We start from the raw sequence: 18,557 nt of genomic DNA on the forward strand, positions 1-18,557 counted from the left end.
TCCACTTGGATTCTGTTTCATTTTGTGAAGATGACACCGAAAAGACTGGAAAGAAATCATAGTGCAAGACTGACGTGTAAATAAGCCAGCATGGAGAATAGCTATCTGTGAGGCTTTTATGCAGTGGAAATGCATCATATTTTCATTTCACCTAGCTGATTAGGGATCTTTTGAGGTGACCAAGAAGCATGTGAAACTAATTTCTTCCTAACTGTGTGCCCAGCATTCTTGGCATGCTCCTTCATAAGAATAAGTGTTTGTTATTAACCCCATAATGCAAAATGTCTGGCATTCAAAGGCATGTACAAAAAGAAGTTGAGCCCAGTTTTTTGATAGGGAAAAGATTAATTTAAAACCTCTCCCTTTTAATAGTGAAGTACACTGAAAAGCTGTAAATTCATTAGGCTTCAACAGATGTGTATATACTGCCAATATGGAAAAACATCTACCAGAAGCTTTTTTTGAACAAATGTGATGCACAGCACATCTGTCAGAAGACATTTTCTGCCAAAATTATACTAAATACAGCATACTTGCCTGTTTCTCCTAAGGTCATGGAAATAATTATACAAACATAGTTTCCAGCTTTTACTCTATAAATAATAAATAAGGGATTATTAGGCTTATTAATATCTCACAGTTTTTCAGCAGGGCAACTTAAGCCACTTATATATATTCAGAAATTTTTCAATATCTAATCCCTATCTGAAGTGAGGGTCAATAATGACCAAAGTCTTCAATATGCAGAGCAGGAGTGTTGGTTTAAGTGGAATTTCTAGAGATTGTACATTGGTACATATTGTAGTTACTACTGGAATATTTGCTGGGTCTCCTGAGCAGAAAACTGTGCTGTGGTGTCTGGACTTTCTTATCTGAACAGACTTCTATTCAGCACCTGCTTGAAATTAATTTTGTTGTCAGTTATGTTCTGAATGTAGAACTCTAGGGATAAATAAAGCTTGTGAATTGATTTCACAGCCCAGCCCCTACTTTTTCCCTTGCTCTCTTGGCCCTGGATTCCATGTAGCAGTCTTTTACATGGATAAATCCTGCCAGCTCTCTGGACTGCTGGCTGCTGTGATCTCTGAGGGCCAGATCCAGGCAGCTGTGATACTGCCTTTTGGCTGCAGGTCCAAGATTGAGGCAAATGGAAGAAAATTTCCATATGGTCAGACAGTTCATTGCAATAACTTCATCTTCTTGCATGGGCCTTGCTGGTTTTTGCAGTCTGCTTTGAAGATTAACAGGAGCCATAGATACTTTCCAGAGAGATTCGGGAGGAGGGGGATGGCACAAATTTTAATTGGTTTGAAACTGTTCATTAGAGTTGTTTTGGCTAAACAAAGGCTCTTAGGAGTCTGATATGGTGAGTAGAAAAAATGAATATGGTTGATACTGTTTTACCAAGCAGTGACCCACAATTTCTGCTGTGTAGACTGTGGTTCTGGATTGCTCTGGGGACTAATGCGTGTGGCCTGAGCTAACAAAGCAACACCCTGTGGGCTTAGAGATGTGGTGACATTGCAGTGTTTTCATGAGAAATCAGAAGGTACAGTGTCATGGTTTTCTGACTTGTTTCCTTCAGTCTCTCCACCAGCATGCTTTCCCTCTCCTCAAGCAGCAGCCCTGGTTCTCTTGCATCTAGCAGAGGATCTCTCGCCACCTCCAGCCAGGATTCGTCCACCTCAGCCAGTTTCACTGATCTCTACTATGAGCATCTGGAGCAGCTGGAGCAGTTGGACTCAGAATATCAAAACAAGCTTGACTTGCTCTTAGAAGGAGCCACTGGGTTTAGGCCATCAGGCTGTATCACCACCATTCACGAGGATGAAGTAGCAAAAACTCAAAAAGCAGATACCACCAGTCGCATGCAGGCTCTGAGGTCCTTGTCTGGTACTCCCAAATCCATGACATCACTGTCCCCAAGGTCATCTCTCTCTTCTCCATCCCCACCTTGCTCTCCACTGGTGATAGACCCACTTCTGACTGGTGACGCCTTTTCAAGCCATATGGATTTTGATGATGCAGAGATAAGTGCAAATCTGTCAGAACTCACCCTAAACACTGGGAGTGGCAACTGTAGACTGGAAGAGCCTCGGGCAGGAGATAAACATCTAGGTCAAGGTATGGTATGAAAAGATTTTCACACACTGCATGCATTTATATTTAATGTCATTCATAAAGCATTGAGAAGCAAGTGTTTCAGAAGCTGTCATCTTGTTGTCTTTATGTTGAAAAGTGTTTTCAACTCTGTTTTCTGTCTTGTTTGGGAGGGAGGGTTGGTATTTTAATTTGTACACAAAAATACTGATATAATAAGTCTTGCAGGAGACTGATTTTTGTGTGTTTTTATTGTAGACAGATGCATGTGGACACAAATCACAGGGATTTCATGTGCAAATGTAAATGGTCGTGGTGGGATTCCTGCTTTGGTTTGGCACTAAACTATTCAGAATATCATCTATTGTTTTGGGTCTGGGAGACACAGTGCCATATTGATCCAAAGTTTTTTGACCAAGCTTTTGAGGAGAGCTGGAAAATTCATATAGCTTAACAGTTAACAAATTATAGTAGTAATAATCCTTCCCCACCACTTTGGTATGCATAAGATCCTGCTCTGGTTCCCAGTAAATCAGTGGCAATGAATTTATTAATTGCATCTGAGCAGACATGTCAAGGCTGTGCTCAAATTCTGCTGTTTTGGTCTCTTAGCAACAAAAACGTGTTTAGATTGTAAGCATGATAAAGTAAGACATTAGAGATAGTGGATGTTCTCATATATATGCATATGGTTTGTTGGTGGGTGGGAAGGGTTCATCATTTTTTTGGAATGGAGGGGCTGAAGCGGATGGAAAGCAGTTGGCACAACCAGGGCACAGTGCTAGGGCCTGTCTGAAGTTCTTGTGACTGCAGTTGGGTTAAATCCAATGAGTGAAAGGACTGGATTTGTAGCTGCAGTGAGGAAGAGCTTTAAAGGCAATATAAACTTGCAAGATACAGTTCTGTGAACCAGCAGTACAGATTGTTTCTGTTTTTCATGGGATTATTGAACAGCCCATGTGAATAAAAGGAACCAGTACCATGTTACCACCACCTTCTGCATTAAGAATGCTGACACTATTTAAAACACCATAAAAAACACAAGTGCAAATCTTCCCCTTTGAGCTACCATTTTCCTACAAGCAAGAGGTATTATGCATTTGAGTAGGAAACACTAATTATTAGAACTGGGTGCTGATTAGTTTTAACCTTTTTAGCTCTTCAAGATTTGCCAAGGCTGTTAAAGTGAAAGCTCAGGTGTTAAGCAGATTAAGTGATTACTGCTGTTAGCCAGTCAGCAGACAAAATAATCACCATAAGTAGTTTATTTCAGGGCAATAACGAGATGAGATTCTACTCCTCAGGCATTTTGGGGGTGGGGGGTTCAGTGTAACACCCAAAATGCAGGGGACTGGCTCTGGGGTGGTCAGTCCTGGGCAAAGCACACTCACATGTCCTGGAAGCAGAGCTGAGCAGTATATCTGAGAGCTTTGCTGCTGCCTTCTGGTAGAGCAGAATCTCCTCTAGCTTTGAAACTGAAATAAAAGCTGCCTTTCTCACCTGAGAAACACCCGAGTGATTTAGGGGAAATGAACAGCAAAACGTGGAGCCTGGCAGAGTCCAGCATTCTCTGATTAAATGGTCTGGATGTGAGGACAGTGCATGACATGGCTCTTCAAGGCCCATGGAAAGGCAAGTAGCAGGAAGAGCAGAGCAGACTTCAAATTCTTCATGTGAGTGAAAACAAAAAGGTGAAACAACACCAATAGCATCCACCTCCTTGGAAAATGGAGAAGAGTTGAGTCAGTTCTGAACTCTTTCATCAACTTTTTTATTAGTGTGATATCTCTTCAGACACTTAAGGCTAAAGACTGAAAGTCTGAATTTTGTGTTAATTAGCTGCAGGAAAGGGCTGAACTTTTCAAGTCTTTTGCAAAACCAGTAAGGAAAAGGGTGTCTGGAATTGTTGTCAGGGAGCCATTCATTTTATTCACCTTTACACTGTAGCACTCTGCTGTAGAGAAGTCACTTCACTGTTGTGCACTTTCTGTATTCAGCCCCTCTGGCCCTGAGGTGCTCGGGGCAGGTGGTTAAGAATGAGGCTTTCTGGATTGGAAAGACTCCATGGTTTTGGGAACTGAGGGAGAAAGAGAGGTTTGGTGTGTGGAGGCCAACCTGCAGTGCCTTTCCCAGTGAGCCAGTGTCATGTAGAAGGATTCCCAGAGCAGCATTTGGTGTGTAAAACTCCAAGAATCATATTCAGGAAGCCAGCCAGTGGGGAAGAAGTTATTTTCCTATTAAAACCATGGACTAGCAGGTATTGAAGGAGCATTGAGGAAAGAAGTTTTGACCCTTCCCACAAACCTCTAGCACGGCCTGTGATCCACAGCACTGCAGGGGCCTGGCCCTGGCACATGGCAGGAGGGAGGATGGATTAAAGTGGGAATGGAGTGTTAAATGGATCCATTTGTTTCAGTTAATGACTGATACTTGTGTTACAGGTGATAACTTCTATTCATGTGGATTGGCCTGTGGGGAAAAGGTCTTGGACATACTATTTCTGTCCAGTGGTTCCATGGGAGTACCAAGATGAGAAATGCCATTTGGTGGTAGTGTCAAAAAATGCGTGGATAAATGGGCCCAAAATGGCACAGGTGTCTCAAAGCATTGGGGTTACTTGTAGCACCCTCTACAGTTGGTTTACAAGTCCTTATGGTATTCCATAACCCTTGCACACTTTTCCTTCAGTTTGTTCAAAGCTGGGTTTAATTCTTTAAGTGGCTTTGTGAGACTGTGAAGAAAACAACACCAAGAGAAATCCAAAAAAACAAACTCAAACCCCAGAAAACCAACCAAAACCCAAACTTGCTTTGTAGTAAAGAAAATATGCTTTGGAAACCATATATTGGTTTGAGGGCATGTGCTTGTCTAACTCTATGGGAAAGAAGGACCACTTCTGAAAAACAAAAGCCTGTTGGAGCAGAGTTTAGTGCTCTGCTACTGTGGGGCTCCAGCTGCTCCCAGGGTGACACTTTGGCACCTCCTCACTCTTGGAGCAGGTCTCCCACATCCCTGAGGATGAGAGCCAGGAGCTGGGTATGGCCCAGCACTCATTAGCCACATTGGCAGATGGAGTTCTCCAGACTCTTGGCTGCAGCTCCTCTCCACTGAAATGTTCAAGTGGAAAGATGCAGAATATGCAGGTTTCCAGGGAGAATCTTTCCCTGTTTTGAAGCACAAGAAATTTATGTGAGATAACACCTCTGTACAAAATTTGCTTCACCTTCTTTGATTTCTCTTCCCTATCTCCTTTTCCCTGTATACCTGCATATGACTGCTCTTTTAAATCCTATAAATCTCTCCACATTCAGCTAGTTAACCTGGTCTTTCTGGACCTGCCTTTTGCCCTGTGTAGACAAACATTTCAGATTTAGGGGGTGGTTTTTTTTCTGTTCCCATCTTGAAGCTAAACTTGGTATTAGCACTCCAGGTGGGATATGCACCTCCACATGATCCATTCCTGGCCAGAGCCTGGTCAGCAGTGCTTGCCCAGCCATTGTTCTCTGGGTGGCTGGAGCAGGATGATTGCTGCCTGCCTAAGGGTGTCTTGCAGTAGGAGCTTGTTTATTGGTTCATATTTATAAGTTCACTAGAATTTGGAAGTCCTGCTTCTGAGCATTGCTCATCATGTCAAGGGTACCGCCCTGCCTTTCCAGGGCTTTGGAAACCTCTTCTGGCATCTCCAGCAAGGACCCATGCCCGGGGAGGTGCCAGGGCAGGCAGCTGTAACACACTGGGCCCAGCCTGTGTGTAACCTCAGCCACTGCTGCAGGGCCCAGGGAATAAATGGGCACTCACTGTGCAATGAAACCCTCTCTGTACTCCACCACACAGTCTATTCCCATTTTCCGTGCACTTTTTGTTCTCCAGGGCAGTTTGGCACATTCCCTCACTTCAAGGCCATCTTTCAACTCAGCCTGCCCTGCCTCTGTCCTCTCTGTCTTCAGAAATGTGCTGTTGCTTAACAATACCTGGCTGGGGAAAAAAAATGCAATTCAGGGGGAGGATAAGAAGAAAAGCTGCTGGTTAACCAGTTTGTTTTCATTAACAGCTGCTTTTGGTTTTCCTCTGCTTTTCTGACAGGTATAAACACAGCTGGAGGGACGGCACTGAAGGTGGCAGGCGTGTCAGCTGCAGTGTCTGATGAATCTGTTGCTGGAGATAGCGGGGTGTATGAGGCATCTGTACAAAGGTAGACATCAGATCTCTCTCCAGAACAAAGCCAATGACTCAGCTTTGCACAAAAGTCAGCTGGAATACTGCTGGTTATGAGCTTTTTTTGTAATTCGATGGCTAAACTTCTCAATCTCAGGTTTCTTAATACTTCTGAAAAAACTGAGCAGGTTGAATTTGATTATCAAAATGACCTATGCTTCCCATAATAGAAGCAGCTGAAAGGAATCTCACAGAGAGCTGTTTGAACAGCTGGCCTGTTTGTGAAGGTGCTGGTAAGCTGTGGCTGCTGCCTTGGTGGGGGGAGCAGAGCCATCTGGCAGGTGGAAAACTCCCCTCCTCTCAGCCAGTGACAGCCCTCAGTCAGTGTGAGGGGACTTAGGGGTGTTTAAGGAAGAAAGCAGAAGCACCTTGAACTGCCTGATGGATGTACACGTGCAGTGATGCAGTTCCTGAGTGCTTGAAGCAAGAGCAGGATGTGATGCCTGCAAGACTTCTCCACTAAGGGCACAGCTGGGAGCCACTGCTCTTGCTGGCTTTCTGGATTGTCTGTGGGAGCTTTGTCAAAAAGTTCACTGGAAGGTACTGATCTTAGTGGTACATGGTTTGGCTGCATCTAATGTGGGTTTTCCTACTGTTTTATTAGCACTGAGGTGAATTATAGGGTCGTTAGTTGCAAAACACAACTGTAGAGGTGAAATATCACTCATCTCAGATTCCACTCATTCATTAGTTATCTTCATTAATTCACTAGATAAATGAGTAATTTTTATGTTTACAGCACAGTTCACTTTGACAAGGGAATGGAATGGTTCTGAAAACTAGAGCTCCTGGGCTCAGGCAGTCAGCTGGGAGTCCCAGGGCCCCTGTGTCCCTTCAGTGGGGTAGGGAGCTCTGGAGAGGGGAGTGGGACAATCACAGAAGGCATCCCATGCACACTCACATTTCTGATAGTGTTGTTTGGGTTATCACATTGCCAGCCCCTGTGGTGCCTGCAGGGTCTTTTTGGTGCCTGTCCAAGTAGTGAGGGTGGGATGAGCCACCCTCTGCAGCTGGAATGTAACAAAATGCAAGAGAGTGCTAAGCAGTAATATGGAAAACACTTAGAAGAGAAGAATGCTAATCCTGTTTTTATGTGCTACAGCATAGCCTCTTGAATCAACTAAACAATGAACGTAGTTTTGGGGACTTTCAGTGCATAAAACTTGGGAGGAGGAATACATTGGGAGGGAAATGATGCAGAATAGCTCTTTCCAGCAAAGCTAGTCAGTGTATTCTGTCACTTTTAATGTGCTTAAGAAAGTTTGATTTCTTAAAGAAACAAAGGAATTACTTAAATCTAATAAAAGTTGAGAATTTTTGCTGTCACGATGCAGGACAGGATTGCAGTTGTTAAGTTGTATTTCTCTTGCTGGCCAATCAACCATTTTTACTAAAAACCAGTCAAGGGAGCCCTTTAAAAATCCCCCACTGCTTTATTTTTGCAGTCTTTTGTGTGGCTTTTTTTCTTTTGGCGGTGAGGAGGGAAGACATGTGACTTTCTGCTGATAAGCGCTGCAATACATACCTCTAAGGCTGATTGCACTTACTTCTTAAATAGGCTTTCTTTAAGCTGCTAATTTTACAAAATCCATATACCCAACCCCTGAATGGAAAGAAAAAGATCTTGTATCACCTAAATGCAAACACTTCAGTAAGAGGCAGACCAAATCCTTGTTGTTGATTCCTTTCAGACCATGTGTGTCAGAAGTGATGGTGTTTGACAGTGACGATACAGAAGCAGTTGGAACAGCCAAAGTGCAAATTGCAATGAGGTATGTGCAACATTTTATTGGATTTGCCTTCCAGTGGAAGGAATGATAAATGGGATTTAAAAGATTGTGTTTTCTATGCTGTTTTCTTCTGTCCTATTAGTGTTAACTAACTAATGCCCTTTTTTAGTATAATTAAGAATTACACTTGACTCCAGGAGGTTCTTGGCCCAGATGTCCTGTTTCATGTCAGTGGAAATCAACTGGTGATACTGGGGTATGAGGGTACAAACCAGCAGCAGGAGCACTGGCAGTGCTGGGCTGGAGAAAGCCCTTGGCTGGATTGCAGAATCCTTAAGGGTGCAGCTTGGGTGGGGAAAACTGCTGAGAATAAGTGGCAGTCTCAATCCTTGACCTCATGTGGGACCCACAGTAGTGGGAAAGGTATAGGAGGGCAGACACAGAGGCATCCTCCTTAAATGACTTTTTGGAAGTGCTGTGGGATTTGAGGAAAAGAAGCAGTTCAAAACTCATTTGTCATGGCCCTCCAAAGCAAAAGGTTACTCATGACAAATACTCAAATATTTTTACTTGTAGCTTTCCTGTATTGCAGCTGTTAAAACCTCTCAAAAAATTGTAGCTACAATGCAGCAATTTAAATAGACCCCAGGAAAAGAAGTGTGTGTTAGGTCAAGTCTACAGTCCATTGTATCTGAATCCTGAAGTACTGGATGTTCTGGATTGTTCTATATTCTGGATGTTCTGGTAGCAAAACTTGATGAAAAAGGAATCTGGTTTTGTTTTAAACTATGGGCAAGTCGTGGTCCCATTTATAGTGTTGTAAATTTTTGGTATTGTTTGTGTGGCATATTCAGTCACAGAGTCCAAGGCAGACTTCTCTAATAATAATGCTTTTCTGTGTCTTTCTGAATCAGATATGATGACAAAAATAAGCAATTTGCAATACTGGTCATCCAGCTGAGTAATGTTCCAGCACTGCTGTTACAACAAGATCAAAAAGTGTAAGTGCATGAAATAAACACACTTGATATAATTGTGTTGGATCCCAATAAGAATGAAAGTGAGATTGACTTGTGATTTTTCACACTCTTAAAAATTTGCCCTTCCTGAAACATTTCTATACTTTGTGTTGTGACACTTATGAACTAATAAACCTGTGAACTGAAATAAGGTACAGTTTCTTCCTCAAAGGTCTGTATTTGATAGGGAAGGACTTGCTGGAATTAGCACTGGCTGGTGATGTTCCTAACTGTAGCAGTGTCTTGAGCACCTGCATTGAGTGAAGAGGGGGAGTTTGTCCTGCTGCAGAACTCCTTGGACACCTGCACAGGGCTGGGAAATGTGTGGCTACTGCTAGACTCATTCCAAGCACAAGGTCTTTAAATTCAGCTGTGTGCTGAATAAGCTGACAAAAACTGGATTAATTTTTGCTGTTCCTACCTACATAAGGGTGTGAGCAGTGTGGCAGGTTGCACAGATGCAAACAGCCATGTAAAACAGGATCCCATGATGTCTGATTATGAGGTTCAGAAGGATGAAGTCTGTGGCAGCTCGTGCCACTTGACATCTCTGATGCTGTGATGAGATGCTCCTTTTTTCTCAGTTGGCTGCAGCTCCAAAGAACAGGAAAGGACAGCAGTGTCCACAGTGCTTTGGTTGACTCTCACTGAGGGATTTGTGTGGGGAGCTGCACACCTGTAGGGCAGTGCTGAGTGCTGTGCTGTTCCCACAGGAACATTCGTGTGGCTGTCCTGCCCTGCTCGGAGAGCACGAGCTGCTTGTTCCGCACCAGGCCGGTGGAAGCTTCAGACAATCTCGTGTACAATGAAGTATTTTGGGTTTCCATCTCCTACCCTGCTTTACGCCAGAAGACTTTAAGAGTCGATGTTTGCACTGTAGATAAGTCTCACCTTGAAGAATGTTTGGTGAGTATCCAGCTCTATTTTAATAACTTTGTGTTTGTTTCCTCTTTTTAATTAGACACGATGTTACACTCTTGAGGTATGGCAATTTCTGTGAAAGCCTTCCTGATAATCTTTAGCTATGTGGTCTCTCCCCCACAGCATTCTTTGCAATGACAATTCTCATCAGGAAAAACAATTATGAGATAAATGTTTTGTTACAGAACTGCCTCCTCAGACCACTAGATATTTCTCCTTCATGATTTGATGTCAAACTCTAACTACTTTTCTTCCTTTTGGAAACACTTATGGTATTGCAGTTGAGAACAAATTACTTTGGTTTTGGATACATCAGGTTGTGTACTAAATGTAATGTATTAAAAAATGACAAAGCAGATGAAGAGAAATGAGATATACAAAGCTAAAACATCTGGGTTTGGGCAGTCATTTGTGTCAGCCTTGCAAATTTCTTGAAAGGGAGTCATCCTCTCCTTTCTCTTTCTCTTTGATGCTCTGGCTGTAATTTCTCCCTGCTGCAGTAGCACTGTTCGTACTTCTGGATTCTTGTACAGTGGAGCTGGAGTGAAACACTTGCTACTTAGATAGGAAGCCCTTGACAATGCTAAAAATAATTAAACATAAAGCATTGCTAGTGGTTATTGAAATGGAATAAACAGACAGTTTTTCTTTTTGTTGAATTTGCCAAAATCAAACAGTCCTGGATTTTCACTCTGATTTCTTCTGACTGGTATGGTAGCTGTTCATTTTAGTATTACACTAAAACTGTGTTTTTGCTCTCAATAGGGTGGAGCACAAATTAGCCTTGCTGAAATATGTAGATCCGGAGAGAAATCAACCCGTTGGTATAACCTCCTTAGTTACAAATATCAGCAGAAGCAAAACAGGAAAAGTAAACAAGGAAACAGCCACTCTGAAGTACCCTGCACTGAAAAAACAGTAAGAACTGCTTAAATTGAACAAATCTCTTCTAAGCAGGACAAGCAAGAGGGTTTGTGTGACTGTTACTATAGAGAAGTGAAGGCTGGTGTGTTTATATTTAAAACTTGGAACATGTCGTTACATGCAGCAAAATAACTAATTTGTTGATTCCAGACATGCCCTTGTCCTGTGCTAAACACTTACTGAAATCTGCTGCTCAGGAAGCTGGGGGATGTGGTACGTGGCATGGTGTAAGTGAAGTGTGAGCTCCAGCCTTCCTGCCCACCAGGCAGTTCACAGTGCTGCCCTGAACAGTGCTGGGCAAGTCAAGATAGAGTTTGCACATGCAGAGCACAGAAAGTGCTCAGCCTGGAGCTGCACACCTGCACATGCTGGGGGAGCTGTGCCCACAGGGCTGCACTGAGCTGTGTGTGTGCAGTGGGGCTGGGGGCTGCTCTCACCACACAGGCTGGGCACTCTGCAGCCTCTCAGAGTCATTTCTTCACAAGAAGCCTCATTCTCTCCTCAGGACTCTGTCTCAGCACTCTTAGAGCAGACAGCTGTTGAACTGGAAGCTGTGGAGAAGAAACTGGAGGAAAGCAGAAGCACTTTAACTAGTGGAGAGAGCTGGTATGTGCCACCCCACCATCATCTTGTTGTGGAGTTATCAGAGCATTTGGGTGCAGAGGAAAAAGCAGATGATACTGAGCTGTGGGAGTATTCTTCTTTCCCTGTTTTGGTGAAAAATCCTGTTTCTTCTGTTCTGGAGGTTTTGCTTAGAAAATGAGCACAAAGCCGATAAATGTTGAAAATTGTCAGTAGCACTATGCTAATTTTGTTATTTGTACAGTCTTCTATGGATGCCCTGAAAGCTCCACTCTGTGGTTCAAGGCTTTGCTTGAATTTTAATGTGGCTGTTCTTTATATGGTCCAGATTCTGATTTCCTTAAAGAAGTCCAACATTTGAAATAAAAAGCAAGCCTGACCAATGGGATTGATGGAGAAGCCTGCTCTGAGGTCAAGGGAGCTGAAAAGGGTGTTAAAACAATGCTTGAATTTTGTCCAGTAACACTTTTTAACTAAGATTTATGGTATCCTGAGAGCTCCCCTCAAGATGCATTTGCCTTAAACTCAGACCACATGGCTGAACCCTCATCTTCTTTTGAAGCCAGATCAAGATAAAGTTTTTGGTTTCATGTAATGTAGTCTTCTGATGCAGCTTCTCTCCTTTCTAAGCCTGTGTTTGTGTAATGTCAGTGGCTGCAGGGCCTGTCGGGTGTACCGGGCTGCCTTGGGGGACGTGTTTCTGTCCAGCAGCTCACAGGAGGTACTTCCTGCTCCAGCACCAAAGTATTGTCCACAAAAGGCCTGTTCAATGACAAAGCTGTTCCTTCCAGGCAAGATGAAGAGGTTCCTGACCTGGAAGAACAGGATGAGATCAGTGAGAATGAAGCAGAGGAGGAGGAAGAATTCTGTGTTGGAAAATCGCTGTGGGAAACAGAAGAAAGTCTGAATTCCCAGCTGCACACAGAGATAGCAGTGAAGGTACAGTCAAGAGCCTTTTGAACAGAAAGATGATTTAAGATGCCCATTGCTCAGCTGACTGGGTTGTTGCTGAGCTGAGCAAAGCTACAGCAGTTATTTGGAAGTTCATCACTGATGATTAAATTTTTATCTACCTGAAGTCTTTGTAAATAATTCTGTGTGACCGTTTTGTCCCACAGTTAGTACAGCACCATTTCATGCCTTCTTTTTGCTGCTTATGGAAATTGTTCCCATTAATGGGACAGTGGTTTTTACCTTGTTTAATTTTGAATGTAGCTGTAGTCAAACAGGAGTGTGCTGTACACAGCTCTCTCTGTACATCGATTTGGATCTTTGCTGCAGATGCACAACAAGTAAGATAATGGTCTTTCAAATCATAGCTGCTCTCTGTGGGATTGCCAGGTCACAGTGATGTGTGGATCCACAGGCAAAGCCCATTGGAATCAATTGTGGTGTACAGCAATCAGTGGATGCAGAGCCCTTAGGGAGCAATCCGGTTAATGCAGCAGAGCTCCAGGAGTGAAGTGTCAGGACACACTGCATGAGAAGGGCTAAAGAATGTCTGGGTTTGAATGCAGCAAGCACAGATGTGGCACAGGTGGCTGTCACACAGCCCTGGGGGTGTGTCCTGGGCACATGGAAAGCTGGCATTTACACTGCACTGTGTGTCTTTCAGGTGGATAAAGAGACCAACACAGAGAGCCTTGCACAGTCCTCAACTGTAGTTCGTCCAAAAGACAAAAGAACATCAAATCCACCCCAAACTCAGTTTGTCAGGGGTAGCACCATCATCCGCTCAAAAACATTTTCCCCAGGACCACAGAGTCAGTATGTGTGCCGGGTAAGGAAAACGAAACCCTGAGCTTCTAAGTGCTTGTTTTCAGTCTGAATTTCTCACAGAAACTCAACAGTGCTTTCTTCTCTCCCCCTCTGACTTCAGAAGTTGCTCTGTCCTCACCTCCTGGACAGTATCTTACCTTGAAACTAACAGCATTAAGCACAAATTTATCAGATAGATATGTGCATATATATTTGTGGCACATGCAGCTTGTTGAGATGCCCAAACTGACCTGGAAGGGCTGCTGTAAGACAGTGATGAATAAGCTGCATATTAAATAGTTTCCTGCTGCTTGAAGTGTTCTGTGCTAACTCAGTTAGCTCTGTCCACCTGACTTCAGATGAGGTGAACATAAAATCTTGATAAAAATGGAAAGGAAAGTACCTGATAATATCAGAAAAATAACTGTGGAAGCCTGAAAGTCATCAGTGTGCTTTGTGTGAAGGTAACTGAACATGCCATGTGTTGGGTCAGATGTCACTTCCCCTACTTTGAAATGTTTGTTTGCAATTATTTCCTGAATTGAAGGTCAGAATAAACTATAAATATCTCATATTTTAAGTGAAATTGGCAAACAAGCAAGCAAGCACTGTCTTTCACCACATATGACCTGTCCCAAGTGGACAAGCCCTTAAGACAGCTGAGCCAGATTGGCTGTGTAGGGTCTCCGTGGTTCAGAAGCAGGTGCTTCCAGAGGAACAAACCTTACTCATTCTGCAGCAGTGGCCTGTGCTTGAATGGTACAGGTGTTATGTCCCAGTGCACACAGATCCCAGTGCCTGTTCCCCTCCTCCCCAGCTTGGAGAAGGGATATGAGAAGGGAATTGAAATTAAACCCTGCTTGAGCTGAGCTCTTTGTAAGGGTCTGCAGACAGCCACAAAACAAGGCAGGCTGTGTGTAACATGGCAACTTTTCAGCTGATTAAACCCAGAGGAAGAGATTTCAGATAAACTTGCCTCTTCCACCACTAGCTTAAAATACAGGTTATAGAAAAATACAGATTAGAGAAAATAGAAATCTGTAATAAAATAGTCCAATGTTTTACATATGCTAGGAAAGATTATTATTATTGTTATTATTATTATTACTACTGCTACTACTTACAGCTTATTTTTCTGGGCTGTTTTGCCCAGCCTAGTTACTTGCACAGGAGAAGAGCAGTGGGGCAGAAGCCCATCATAGCCTAACTTAGTGTCTCTCTTTGCTCACAGCCTATTCCCAAAAAGGGACAGAATTCAAGGCTTGTGGCAGGATCTGGCTGTGCCAGTGCCTGCTGTATACTCAGACTGGGGTGACAGCTGCCTGCCTTTCACAAAACTTCATAGTTCTGCTTACAACAACCTCTGGTCTCACTGATAGTGTGTTTATGCACTGCTTGTATTTCTTTCATGAAAAGTTTGTGGGTTTCATCTTCCTTTTCAGCTGAATCGCAGTGATAGTGACAGTTCCACACTATCCAAAAAGCCCCCCTTCGTTCGGAATGCAATGGAGAGACGAAGTGTCAGAGTGAAACGGGTAAGAACATCACCACTCTTTTTTTTTCCTCTAACACAGACACATGAAAAAAACAGAAAATTGTTTTAAAGGAAAAGTTTGGAATCATAAATCAGTTGTCACATGCTTTCATTCACAACCTTTTCATTGTGTGCGTGAAGTCTCTCAAGGATTCTTTGAAATACCAGATTATGACAGGAAAGTTTAAGGTGGAACTTGCCTAAAACAATTAATTTAGGAAAATGGTTCCTGGTATTTTCCATCTTGTCAGAGAAGTAGCACAAACAGTTTTGCTATGTTTATTGTTGTGAGCTTCTTATGTATTTATAATAAATTTGAGGAGCTGGAAAAGAAGATGAGGAGAAAGATGTCTCAGATGCTCAGGTGACCCTTTTGTAGTGATGCCATAGCACACAATAAAGTCCTGTGCCCATTGTGATGGCAATCACTGAAATTCCCCAGGATACTGACACTGAGCTCCTAAGGAGATGTGTTTTCTTGTGACAGCTTGTTTTTGAAACTAGCAGAAGGCAATACTGGAAAAAGCCATCACAGGTTTTTCTGCAGCACTGTGGATTCATCTGAAGATGAGACATTAAACTTAGTAGGAAGGTGTGCAAGCAAGACTTGTTTGATTTGGAGAAGCTGCCAAGGAAGAACTTGAGCAGACACAGAGAAATCAAAACACTTGTAGATAAGACTTCCTTGAGTTCATGGTATCTGTCTCAAGACAGACTGGAAAGCAGGATCAATAGAGATGGTTTGTGCAAAGAGAAGCATTAAAAAGATGGGTCTCATGATGTGTTGGCACTTTCTGGGTGGAGTGGTTGGGACAGTTCTGCTCAGTGTGTTCACACACCCCTTCTCTTCCAGCCTTCAATCAAGTCCTTCAGTACAGAGCGCCTGATCCGCACCTCACTGGACCTGGAGCTGGACCTGCAGGCTTCAAAAACCTGGCACGACCAGCTGGTTCAGGAGATCTCAGTGCTGAGGGAACTGAAGGAACAGCTGGAACAAGCTCAAAGTCAGGGTGAAAAAGAGTTGCCACAGTGGGTGAAGGATGATGAGAGGTTTCGACTGCTGCTGAGGCTTGTGGAGAAACGAGTGAGTCATTCCTGCCTTGGGGTTTCATTCCACTCAGTGGAGAAATGGAGAAATTTTGGGAAGAGGGGACTTTGGACAGTCAGTAAATGAAGTTTGAGCCCTTGTTAGTCACTCTTGTCTGCCACATATGGCTCCATCAAGCTGTTAGTCCTGAGCCCTTGCATTTGCCAGCACAGAGATTTGCTGCCCTAGCAGAGGTGCAAATACGAGAAGTCACAAATGCCATCTGTTCTGCCAAGTGTGTTCCCCCAATCTGCAGGAGGTGTGGTGTGTGGTGGTTGGCACTTACTTTACCTTACTTTATATCACACTCTCTCCCATGCACAGGGCTCCTTCTCAGCTTCTGGGATTTCTCAGCACCTCTGCTGGCACCAGGCAGAGACCAAGCTATGCTGGCACCAGGTGTAGGAGGGAGTTGGAGTGAGGTGCTCTTTGGAGTGCTGTCTTCTTTTGTGTGCTGATCTTCTGTCTTAAAAGATCTATCAAGAAGATACAAAGAGAGCACTGACAGAAGCAATTATTCTTACCACAGGCTTGAAGGACACCTTACAAAAAGTTCTCTCCCTTAGAATGATTAGTTGACAAGCTTCAGTTTAGCTTCTGTGGCTTGTGACTTCCAGAGTCAACAGTTTCCAAACCCCTCAGACCTGCAGCTGAAATACTGCTGTGTTTGGAGATCAGTTAGGATAAGATAATTCCTCCTGGAAACAAACAACTCTTCATTATTCATTTAGGTGCAAAATCCAGAACACAAGTGTGAGCTCAAGGCCGATAAAATGATGAGAGCTGCTGCCAAGGACGTCCACAGGCTGCGAGGGCAGAGTCGAAAGGAGCCTCTGGAAGTGCAGTCATTCAGGTAATTATAGGTAAAGGGGAGGAAAAATTGATCACTACCCTGATTTTCTGTGGATGACTGAGATGCTGATGAAGAAGACTGATCTCTGCAGAAGTAGTTAACTGTTCTGCTTAAATAAGAACTTCTGTATTTTCCTATCAAAGGTCTGACTCAGGGAGATTAGTTGCAGCACTGCACATGATCAAAGCAACCAGCATTCTCCAAGTCATTCTCCACCTGGCAACAAATTCTTTAACACAAAAGCAGCCCTTCACTTCCCTAACAGACCCAGAAAACAAAAAGCCCTGAGCCTTTCTGAAACAGCTTTTGGTAATGTCAGTGTTGTGGGTTTAACTCACGTCTGATAAGTAAATAAAAGGTGTAGGATGTGAGAGGATGTACATCTGCTCCTGGTGGGGACAGCTGGTGGGATAAATTCTCATGTGGATGATGGACATTTCTGGCAGGATTTCTGTTGCATTTACAACTGATCATCTTTTTGCAGAGAGAAAATGGCGTTTTTCACACGGCCAAGAATAAACATCCCAACGCTCTCTGCAGATGATGTGTGATCATCATAAAGTATTTGCTTTCTGGACAATTCTACAAATGCAGATTGGGTTTTGAAGTTATTTATGTGGAATTATGAAGGTACCAAGGCATTTGTATATTAGAGCTTTTGTCAGTATGTGGATGTTTTGAAGATTTTTAGGTTAAAGTTATATCATCACAGAAACCAGCATTAAAGTGACAAGATTGTATAGTTTGTATATTTAGGAATGTATTTTTGGGAAATAGAATTTTAAATAAGAACAAATGCAGCGTAAGGTGCTGTTATTCTTAAATAATGCTGTTTAGACTTTTTGTACAGCTCTACCTTTTAGAGGTTTTACTGCAATAAAATAAATTTGAAGGAACCTCACCCCTACCTTCTATGATGTTCTGCATCGGACTCTCCTCTGAGTGATGTATTTTGTACCCTGTGGGGAATGCTGGGAGCCAGCTGGGACTCCCAAGTGCTGTGAACGAATTCTCTGTGAGCTGTGAAGCATTTGTGTTTCCTGCCAGGTCATAAAAGTAGGTGTGAAGTTCAGAATACTTGCACTTTTAACATTTGTACTGCAGCTCATGTCTGTAATGGGTCTGTTAAGGTAACGTGGGGAGCCCATTGAAACCACTGCTGTGGGAGGAGGGCTGCAGGTTTAAAGTCCATTTTAGGTTTTTCCAATAAAGTGACCTTTCTGGACAAATGTGCCTTCTTGCTTTTTGTCTTGAGTGGATCTTGTCATCCTCTGGCACCTAAACTGGGGTCCTTTTGTGTCTCCAGTGGGAAGCATATAGTTTTTCTCATGTCTTGTCACATGAGATGCTGTAATTGACACATTTCATATAAACATGGAATATCCTGAGCTGGAAGGGGGGGACACAAGGATCATCCAGTCCAGCCCCTGTCCCTGCACAGACCCCCCGGCAATCCCACCCTGGCCATCCCTGGAGCAGTGTCCAAGTGCTCCTGGAGCTCCGGCAGCCTCGGGGCTGTGCCCATTCCCTGGAGAGCTTGAGCAGTGTCCTACCACCCTCTGGGGGAAAAACCTTTCCCTGAGATCCAGCCTAAACCTCCCCTGGCCCAGCTCCAGCCGTTCCCTCGGCTCCTGTCACTTGCTGACTTTCCTCCCTGTCTGAGCATTCCCCGTGTCCATTTTGCGGAGAGCTCCTGGGGACGGGACACGTTTCCAAGTGCGGGGTGGTGACACGGAACGAGGGGCTTTGGGAGGGTGCGGGGGTGCTCGTTCCCAGTTCCCCTCAGGCCGCAGGTGTCCATGGCCGCGGCCGGCCCGGTTCCCAGGGCAGCATT

At 43.7% G+C, this 18,557-nt stretch overlaps 1 protein-coding gene across 2 annotated transcripts in view; it reads left to right on the forward strand.

The window, feature by feature from the left end:
- WWC1 (WW and C2 domain containing 1) overlaps positions 1-17,954 on the forward strand; it is a 66,805-nt gene extending 48,851 nt beyond the window's left edge. Inside the window, exons 11-23 of one of the 2 annotated variants that reach the window (XM_015641916.1) lie at positions 1,586-2,124; positions 6,184-6,292; positions 8,007-8,087; positions 8,960-9,046; positions 9,778-9,970; positions 10,751-10,903; positions 11,415-11,515; positions 12,283-12,430; positions 13,107-13,271; positions 14,692-14,784; positions 15,637-15,867; positions 16,602-16,723; positions 17,208-17,954. In XM_015641916.1, coding sequence (XP_015497402.1) covers positions 1,586-2,124; positions 6,184-6,292; positions 8,007-8,087; positions 8,960-9,046; positions 9,778-9,970; positions 10,751-10,903; positions 11,415-11,515; positions 12,283-12,430; positions 13,107-13,271; positions 14,692-14,784; positions 15,637-15,867; positions 16,602-16,723; positions 17,208-17,274 — 2,089 coding nt within the window. In that variant the 3' untranslated portion in view covers positions 17,275-17,954. The remainder of the gene's footprint in view (positions 1-1,585; positions 2,125-6,183; positions 6,293-8,006; positions 8,088-8,959; positions 9,047-9,777; positions 9,971-10,750; positions 10,904-11,414; positions 11,516-12,282; positions 12,431-13,106; positions 13,272-14,691; positions 14,785-15,636; positions 15,868-16,601; positions 16,724-17,207) is intronic. The other variant, XM_015641917.3, reaches the window with a different exon arrangement.
- Positions 17,955-18,557: the final 603 nt, after the last annotated feature.

Source organism: Parus major, chromosome 13 (genome assembly GCF_001522545.3).
Source record: "Parus major isolate Abel chromosome 13, Parus_major1.1, whole genome shotgun sequence".
Classification (NCBI taxonomy): domain Eukaryota; kingdom Metazoa; phylum Chordata; class Aves; order Passeriformes; family Paridae; genus Parus; species Parus major.